The sequence below is a fragment of the Engystomops pustulosus genome, chromosome 4 (genome assembly GCF_040894005.1).
Source record: "Engystomops pustulosus chromosome 4, aEngPut4.maternal, whole genome shotgun sequence".
NCBI lineage: Eukaryota > Metazoa > Chordata > Amphibia > Anura > Leptodactylidae > Engystomops > Engystomops pustulosus.
Genome location: NC_092414.1, coordinates 217,308,555 through 217,318,973, shown reverse-complemented (window position 1 = coordinate 217,318,973; position 10,419 = coordinate 217,308,555). Strand labels below are relative to the sequence as shown.

General features: G+C 49.2%; 1 protein-coding gene across 2 annotated transcripts; it reads right to left on the bottom strand.

Annotated features, from left to right (window-relative positions):
* Positions 1–207: 207 nt before the first annotated feature.
* LOC140125797 (uncharacterized) lies at positions 208–7,181 on the bottom strand. 2 transcript variants are annotated; one of them, XM_072144664.1, is made up of 3 exons: positions 7,064–7,181; positions 3,688–4,357; positions 208–915 (listed from the first exon to the last, which is right to left on the bottom strand). In XM_072144664.1, the coding sequence occupies exons 1-3, from the start codon at positions 7,130–7,132 to the stop codon at positions 341–343; spliced, it is 1,314 nt and encodes a 437-aa protein (XP_072000765.1). In that variant the 5' UTR covers positions 7,133–7,181; the 3' UTR covers positions 208–340. The 2 variants fall into 2 exon arrangements, with proteins under 2 accessions (XP_072000765.1, XP_072000766.1); XM_072144665.1 differs by having other exon boundaries at positions 3,688–4,631; positions 7,064–7,153.
* Between the last annotated feature and the right edge of the window lie 3,238 nt (positions 7,182–10,419).

The window sequence follows — 10,419 nt, the reverse complement described above, 5'->3', positions numbered from 1 at the left end:
CTTGGGACATGGAAACTTCTGGAACATACATCGATTACCCATCTCTATGGTGGAGCCTTCACAAGACCAGAGAAGAGGAAAATTGGAAATCTTATGACCTCAATTGTCTACAGAAGGTGCTAGGACTATGACCTGGCAATGTCCAACTCAAAGCATCGATCTTTTTGGATAGTTTAGAAGTTGGTAAAAAAACTTTGAGGGTCACAATTATGGATTTAAAGGACCTTTATTGTCAAGAAATACAGTAACATCGCAAAACTCTTTGTCTAGACAAACTTAGGTTGGTCTCAATGTGGAGGTCTTATACAGAGGAGGTTTCCTGGTAAGAGTGACATCAGGCTCATCTGTGGTGGCCGTTCATGACATCGCAAACACATCTCTTCACCTCCTCCGCTGACTCTAAGCTTGTCCGCACAAAGCTGCAAACCCCTATAGGACAACTGAATGTCTGGTGTAGGATCTTCTTCAACAGGATCTGGTACTTGTCCTCCACCATTTTCTCCAGAGGTTCTTCACTACAAATCACCCCGATCACTTTGGTAGAACTCATGGTTATCCTTTCTTTGATATCGGCAAGTATCTCCCTGACCTGAACCATGTTGACCTCCAACTTGAGAAACGTTGAGCGAAAGACCACCAAGATAAGAGGGTAGGGGAAAGGTCTTGGTTTGGGGAGCTGTACACACTCAGTTGACTTCTTTGGTCTCTCTGGTGCCACCACTTTGTCCACTTCTTCATAATCATCAAAAAGGGCTTTGGTAATTTCCTTGAAAACTTGAGCTTTTTCGGAATTGTGAGCAGATGAACAGATATTCCCAAGGAGGAGGAATCTCTCTTTACCTCCCAACTGGCGGACCAGTTCTTGAAAGGATCTCTCCACCTCGATAGAGTCCTCTTCTATTACCTGATATCCATCTGAAACAGATATTTGATAATGCATTTTATTGATTATGGAAGGAAATGTTGAGGCAAACTGGTCAATTAGCATCTTAAAAGATGGTTTTAAACCACAGATGAGGTGGACCTTCCATGGAGGAAGACCACGCAGCTGCCATGGGGCCCATGGTTCAGAATGAGGAAAGATTTTGCCATAAGGCCCCAAGACATCTGTGTGCAGATTATTGGATAAAATTGGTGGTTTGGCCAATGATCATGTATGGGGCCTTCTGATCATGCACGATTTAGGGGTCAGAAGAGATTGCCCTTGGACAAAAGACTGTCTCATATGTTTGAGGAGATAAAAACAACAAAACCTTCAAGCCAAGTTCCCTCTACCATCTAGTACTGCCCCAATATGTATTCCTTGATATGTGCTCCCTCTGATCTTAGGAGTCCAGTGGTCAAGCCCTGCTCAGCGATAATATGGTAGTCAATGGTGGTTGTAAGAGGAGGTCTACAGAGTGACTTCATGGCTTCACGATGGGTTTGGGAGGTATTTTGGACCTTAAAGATTCTTTTGAAGTCAAGATTTCAGCAAACGTGGAGACCGAGATTAATATGGTAATCAGTGCAGCAGAAAACTTGGGATAGTAGAAGTTGTAGAAGAGCAGAAATATCCCGGAGAGTAAAGAAAGCCTAGGACAACCATGAGAACAAGAACGGGCACCAGAGTAAGAACGGGCACCAGAGTAAGAACGGGCACCACAGTAAGAACGGGCACCAGAGTAAGAACGGGCACCAGAGTAAGAACGGGCACCAGAGTAAGAACGGGCACCAGAGTAAGAACGGGCACCAGAGTAAGATCGGATGTTGTGGTCGGAGAAGCTTCTACTTATGCAGCAGCTTATGGATCGTGGCCTGAATGGAGGATGCCCAAGAGAAGTATAATAGAAGATAAGATAGGGTCTCTCCTCAAGTTGCCACCAAACCACCACCAGAGGTCGTGTTTGAAGACTCTTCTGGACTTGGTGGAGCAGAAGCTGTAGGCTTTCTGATCACCATGACTGGGGGAGCTTGTTGGGTTATGAAATCTTCCTTTGGCCAGTGGTCAACCATAGAGATGGATCCTAATATGGAGGAAATAGGATTGGACTGGCTCACCAAAGTGTTCGAGGACTCTCTCGTGGTCCAGTGATACAGCAGGAGACCAGGAGAAGACAACCTTTTCTGTGATGTCCGGTCTCCTGCTTATCTTATGGTCTGGACAGGTGTAGTCCAGGTCTTGGAGTGATTGGGATTGGGATAACTTTGTAGGATCTTTATGGTACAATACGTGTTACCACCAGTATCGGCCTTGGACTCTCTCGAAATAGACTTGGCAACTAGGACAATGTTTTGTTTACAATGGATTCAAGATCTGGAGTCTAAGACACCTTGAAGGAGCTTTTCATCATCTAAAGTTGACTGGAGACGACTTAATCGCTATTAGAGACCAAAGTAAATTCCAAGAGATCAGACAAGTCACGTTGTTGGTGGTTTTTCCAGGGAATCTTAATGCACAACTTCTGCCAAGACCTAATCATCATGTCCTCCTCCTTGTATACACACAGCTCCTGCGCGATCTGATAAGAGGTGGAGGGGGGGGGGGAGCGAGGAGATGGACCGTACAAATGCTATAAAGAGTGTCCAAAAATATGTTCTCATATCCAAGAGAGGGACAACCCACCCCCATCCTGTATTATACTCCAGAGCTGCACTCACTATTCTGCTGCTGGTGCAGTCACTGTGTACATACATGACATTACTTATCCTGTACTGATCCTGAGTTACATCCTGTATTATACTCCAGAGCTGCACTCCCTATTCTGCTGCTGGTGCAGTCACTGTGTACATACATGACATTACTTATCCTGTACTGATCCTGAGTTACATCCTGTATTATACCCCAGAGCTGCACTCACTATTCTGCTGCTGGTGCAGTCACTGTGTACATACATGACATTACTTATCCTGTACTGATCCTGAGTTACACCCTGTATTATACCCCAGAGCTACACTCACTATTCTGCTGCTGGTGCAGTCACTGTGTACATACATGACATTACTTATCCTGTACTGATCCTGAGTTACATCCTGTATTATACTGCAGAGCTGCACTCACTATTCTGCTGCTGGTGCAGTCACTGTGTACATACATGACATTACTTATCCTGTACTGATCCTGAGTTACATCCTGTATTATACCCCAGAGCTGCACTCACTATTCTGCTGCTGGTGCAGTCACTGTGTACATACATGACATTACTTATCCTGTACTGATCCTGAGTTACATCCTGTATTATACCCCAGAGCTGCACTCACTATTCTGCTGCTGGTGCAGTCACTGTGTACATACATGACATTACTTATCCTGTACTGATCCTGAGTTACATCCTGTATTATACCCCAGAGCTGCACTCACTATTCTGCTGCTGGTGCAGTCACTGTGTACATACATTACATTACTTATCCTGTACTGATCCTGAGTTACATCCTGTATTATACTCCAGAGCTGCACTCACTATTCTGCTGCTGGTGCAGTCACTGTGTACATACATGACATTACTTATCCTGTACTGATCCTGAGTTACATCCTGTATTATACCCCAGAGCTGCACTCACTATTCTGCTGCTGGTGCAGTCACTGTGTACATACATGACATTACTTATCCTGTACTGATCCTGAGTTACATCCTGTATTATACTCTAGAGCTGCACTCACTATTCAGTAATCATTGCTACTAATCATTGAGGTGACATTGTACCTACCTGTGACTCCCATGGTCTCATTAATCATCTGCTTCACTCCCAGGATAGACCCGGGCTCAGAGCTGCTGTAGCTGCAGACTCCCCACCGCTGGTTCTTGAAGACTTGACTCATCACGTTTTTCATCTGTTCTTTGGACTCGTTTTTCTTCTCCTCTTCCAATCTTTCCCGGGAGAAGACGATTCCCACAATGGTGGATCCAAACTCCCTTGTCCTCAGCTGAACATCCATCAGAATCTCTTTGACCAACTCCGTAGAGTCCATGATGCGACTCGCCCTGAACACCCCCAGAATGATGGGGTACTCCAGCGTCCTGGACTTCGCTGGAGACCTGGAGGTGACACAAGTCAGAGAGGTGTTGGATCCAGTAACAGGACTCTTCACATTCTTCAAAAAGTTGGCCCTTCTGGGTGACTGAAAGAGAGCAGAAGACAACCCTTCCAACATCCCACTACTGCCCCCATCATCTCCTGGGCAGTATCCAGCCTCGCCCACCAGGAGTATGTTCTCCTTCCCTCCAAGGTCAGCCACCACCTTCTGGAAGAGATCATGACGTCCATCAGAGCCAACATTTCGAGCTCCGGTCAGCTCCACTTGTCTTGGTGGTCGTCTCGGCTGGAGAGGTTGGTCTTCATGGAGAAGATGGAGATGAGAAGATGTTTGTCCTTGGAGCTGGAAGACAGAGGAGATCCATTGAGACAGACTCATGGTGGGTCTCCAAGGTTCTCCTATGAAGAGCTTCCCGCTCAACGTAGGGTCCTACAGGACACTTCCCCATCCATGTTCCCGGGAGGTTCCTCCTCCTCCTCCAGTTTTCAGTGTCACTTTTATTTGCTTCTTATCGGAGTTACGTGAAGTAGCGGCTGAGGAACTTCCTTACCTCTAACTCCTCTGTGTCTGGGACAGTCAATCATTAACGAGGACATCATACTGGAGCTAAAATGGTCTTTTTGGTAAAAGTGTGAGTACAATGTAAGTAGAGATGTCAATGGGAGGAACAGGGCTCAAACATGTTACACTTGTACAGTGACCACCATACTGGCTCATACCCCCCCAAACACATGCACTCTCTTTATTTGCATGCACATTGGCTGATTCTCCCCCCCCCCCCTCCCCATATACACATGCACCCTCAGCTTGGCTGATCCCCTCTATACACATGCACCCTCAGCTTGGCTGATCCCCTCTATACACATGCACCCTCCGCTTGGCTGATCCCCTCTATACACATGCACTCTCCGCTTGGCTGATCCCCTCTATACACATGCACTCTCCGCTTGGCTGATCCCCTCTATACACATGCACTCTCCGCTTGGCTGATCCCCTCTATACACATGCACTCTCCGCTTGGCTGATCCCCTCTATACACATGCACTCTCCGCTTGGCTGATCCCCTCTATACACATGCACTCTCCGCTTGGCTGATCCCCTCTATACACATGCACTCTCCGCTTGGCTGATCCCCTCTATACACATGCACTCTCCGCTTGGCTGATCCCCTCTATACACATGCACTCTCCGCTTGGCTGATCCCCTCTATACACATGCACTCTCCGCTTGGCTGATCCCCTCTATACACATGCACTCTCCGCTTGGCTGATCCCCTCTATACACATGCACTCTCCGCTTGGCTGATCCCCTCTATACACATGCACTCTCCGCTTGGCTGATCCCCTCTATACACATGCACTCTCCGCTTGGCTGATCCCCTCTATACACATGCACTCTCCGCTTGGCTGATCCCCTCTATACACATGCACTCTCCGCTTGGCTGATCCCCTCTATACACATGCACTCTCCGCTTGGCTGATCCCCTCTATACACATGCACTCTCCGCTTGGCTGATCCCCTCTATACACATGCACTCTCCGCTTGGCTGATCCCCTCTATACACATGCACTCTCCGCTTGGCTGATCCCCTCTATACACATGCACTCTCCGCTTGGCTGATCCCCTCTATACACATGCACTCTCCGCTTGGCTGATCCCCTCTATACACATGCACTCTCCGCTTGGCTGATCCCCTCTATACACATGCACTCTCCGCTTGGCTGATCCCCTCTATACACATGCACTCTCCGCTTGGCTGATCCCCTCTATACACATGCACTCTCCGCTTGGCTGATCCCCTCTATACACATGCACTCTCCGCTTGGCTGATCCCCTCTATACACATGCACTCTCCGCTTGGCTGATCCCCTCTATACACATGCACTCTCCGCTTGGCTGATCCCCTCTATACACATGCACTCTCCGCTTGGCTGATCCCCTCTATACACATGCACTCTCCGCTTGGCTGATCCCCTCTATACACATGCACTCTCGGCTTGGCTGATCCCCTCTATACACATGCACTCTTGGCTTGGCTGATCCCCCTATACACATGCACCCTCAGTTGGCTGATCCACCCTATACACATGCACTCTTTGTTGGCTGATCCCCTCTATACACATGCACTCTCGGCTTGGCTGATCCCCTCTATACACATGCACTCTTGGCTTGGCTGATCCCCTCTATACACATGCACTCTTGGCTTGGCTGATCCCCCTATACACATGCACCCTCAGTTGGCTGATCCACCCTATACACATGCACTCTTTGTTGGCTGATCCCCTCTATACACATGCACTCTTAGCTTGGCTGATCCTCCTATACACATGCACTCTCGGCTTGGCTGATCCCCTCTATACACATGCACTCTTGGCTTGGCTGATCCCCCTATACACATGCACCCTCAGTTGGCTGATCCACCCTATACACATGCACTCTTTGTTGGCTGATCCCCTCTATACACATGCACTCTCGGCTTGGCTGATCCCCTCTATACACATGCACTCTTGGCTTGGCTGATCCCCTCTATACACATGCACTCTTGGCTTGGCTGATCCCCCTATACACATGCACCCTCAGTTGGCTGATCCACCCTATACACATGCACTCTTTGTTGGCTGATCCCCTCTATACACATGCACTCTTAGCTTGGCTGATCCTCCTATACACATGCACTCTTAGCTTGGCTGATCCCCTCTATACACATGCACCCTCAGCTTGGCTGATCCCCTCTATACACATGCACCCTCAGCTTGGCTGATCCCCTCTATACACATGCACTCTTTGTTGGCGGATCCCCTCTATACACATGCACTCTTAGCTTGGCTGATCCCCCTATACACATGCACTCTTTGTTGGCTGATCCCCTCTATACACATGCACCCTCGGCCACACTCAGGCAGTACTGGGAGGAGGCTGAGCTGTAGGACACATCTGGCTGCAGTTGACCTACACAATGTGTACAGATGGTGAAATCCTCCAACGACCGACAACTTTCACCTAGTGGTGGAGGTAACCCTGCCCCTCCCCCGCTATACGTGTACTTACCTCCATAATGTAAGGAGATTGTCTGATCTCGGTTTCCTGGTGCTGAATACAGCGACACCCGAGGAACATCAGATGTGGAGCGGCTCTGCAGATGATCTCATCACTAAGTCAATAACGCTCTGCAGCGGGGGAGGAACCGGTTCTGCTGTGGAGATATTGGGGTCCATGTGGCCGGGTGCAGGGAAGGAACCCATGTGTGAAGGGTGGGGGGTAGAGACGGGTGAGAACATCTATCCAGGGTATGAGATTGGACAGATGAACCCTGGACAGTAGAGAAGCTCCAAGGTCCAAAAACATATGGAGGTAAGTATGTAACTGACAACACTACGGGTAACTTACCGGGAGACAAGCATTGGCCTAAGGGGGCGCTGTCCATTGCCCTGGAGGCGGGGCATCAAGTTGCCCCGCGGCTCTGGATACAACGTATATGTATATTTTGTAAGGGACCTCTGGAGCCCGTCCGGCACATTTGCATACAGCCCTTGCCTCCGGTGGTAGATGCCCTTTGAGAAGGGGAGCCCTCTCTGGGGTCTTCTATGGGGCACAGCAGTGACTGCTTATCTTATAAGATCCACTGTTATAAACAACCTGCAGCCCGGACACTGGGGAGGGTCCCCACTGTTATACACAACCTGCAGCCCATACACTGGGGAGGGTCCCTGCTGTTATACACAACCTGCAGCCCATACACTGGGGAGGGTCCTCGCTGTTGTACACAACCTGCAGCCCAGATACTGGGGAGGGTCCTCGCTGTTGTACACAACCTGCAGCCCAGATACTGGGGAGGGTCCCCGCTGTTATACACAACCTGCAGCCCGGATACTGAAGAGGGTCCCCGCTGTTATACACAACCTGCAGCCCATACACTGGGGAGGGTCCCCGCTGTTATACACAACCTGCAGCCCAGATACTGGGGAGGGTCCCCACTGTTATACACAACCTGCAGCCCATACACTGGGGAGGGTCCCTGCTGTTATACACAACCTGCAGCCCATACACTGGGGAGGGTCCTCGCTGTTGTACACAACCTGCAGCCCAGATACTGGGGAGGGTCCCTGCCGTTACACACAACCTGCAGCCCGGATACTGAAGAGGGTCCCCGCTGTTATACACAACCTGCAGCCCATACACTGGGGAGGGTCCCCGCTGTTATACACAACCTGCAGCCCAGATACTGGGGAGGGTCCCCGCTGTTATACACAACCTGCAGCACAGATACTGGGGAGGGTCCCCGCTGTTATACACAACCTGCAGCCCGGATACTGGGGAGGGTCCCTGCTGTTATACACAACCAGCAGCGCGGACACTGGGGAGGGTCCCCGCTGTTATACACAACCAGCAGCCTGGACAATGGGGAGGGTCCCCACTGTTTTACACAACCTGCAGCCCATATACTGGGGAGGGTCCCTGCTGTTATACACAACCTGCAGCCCATACACTGGGGAGGGTCCCCGCTGTTATACACAACCTGCAGCCCATACACTGGGGAGGGTCCCCGCTGTTATACACAACCTGCAGCCTGGATACTGGGGAGGGTCCTCACTGTTGTACACAACCTGCACAGGATGGGACTGCCTCACACTGCTGTATAAAGTACATCCCTGCAGACGCCTCACAGCTGAGGAGTCGTTGCAATTGGATGCAGTCCAGTAAATCTACACAACTCTCTCCGCTGTCCTGATAGCACAAGTCAAGGCAGCTGATAACAGAGACAACAGCTGAAGAGAAGGCGCTTTATACCCTCAGCATTTGGCTGTGCAGGGCAGGGAACACTCCGCAAATATTTTAGGAGGGCGAGAGATTATCTGTGGGTGTAACATTTGGGGCACTACCCATCTGACTAAATGAGGTTAACCAAGGTTATCAGTGCACCAGAGAGCTCTGGATGAGCAGGAGCCTTCTCAGAGATGTGTATGGTCAAGGGGCTGGCAACAATTGTAGGAATACAGGAGCCTGGAAAAGCTGGGTGATAAGAAATGGTAGAAGAATCACCAGGAGCCGTCACATCTGATGTGGAAGAAACGTTTTATATAATTGTAACATTTGGATCAAATAGAACAGGACCGAAAATAGAACCAAATAGAACAGAAAATGTGGCAACAGAACAGGAAGGGACACAGCGAGAGGCGATGATGTCATGGCCCCAGATTTTTGGGTTCTAGCAGAGCGCAGCAGTGTGAGAATCTCAGATAGTGAACCCACTTGTGATCTAGAATAGTGAGACATTGTGTGCAGTGACAGCGCCCCCACTGGCCTCACGCAGGTATTACACTGTATAACCAGAACACCTCTAACCCCCGCAGGGGCCTCATCGCCGTCCTGGCAGGTGTCCATGTGGTGTCCTCATCTGCTCCCAGGGGAAGAGGCCTGAAAAAGTTCTACATCAGACCCGATGCCAGGAGAACACACACCTGGCAGCGCCACCTGCAGGACATGGATGGAAAACACTGGGGGCAGTTTATACAGAGCAAATCATTCCAGGGTCTATTACCACAGGGCAACACCCAGTACTACTCCTCCTATCCTGTATATATGGACACAGCACAGTACTACTACTCCTATCCTGTATATATGGGCACAGCACAGTACTACTACTCCTATCCTGTATATATGGGCACAGCACAGTACTACTACTCCTATCCTGTATATATGGGCACAGCACAGTACTACTCCTCCTATCCTGTATATATGGGCACAGCACAGTACTACTACTCCTATCCTGTATATATGGGCACAGCACAGTACTACTACTCCTATCCTGTATATATGGGCACAGCACAGTACTACTCCTCCTATCCTGTATATATGGGCACAGCACAGTACTACTACTCCTATCCTGTATTAATATAGGCACAGCACAGTACTACTACTCCTATCCTGTATTAATATAGGCACAGTACTACTCCTCCTATCCTGTAATATAGGCACAGTACTACTACTCCTATCCTGTATTAATATAGGCACAGTACTACTCCTCCTATCCTGTAATATAGGCACAGTACTACTACTCCTATCCTGTATATATGGGCACAGCACAGCACTACTACTCCTATCCTGTATATATGGGCACAGCACAGTACTACTACACCTATCCTGTATATATGAGCACAGCACAGTACTACTACACCTATCCTGTATATATGGGCACAGCACAGTACTACTACTCCTCTCCTGTATATATGGGCACAGCACAGCACTACTACTCCTATCCTGTATATATGGATACAGCACAGTACTACTACTCCTATCATGTATATATGGGCACAGCACAGTACTACTACTCCTATCCTGTATATATGGGCACAGCACAGTACTACTACTCCCATCCTGTATATATGGGCACAGCGCAGTACTAC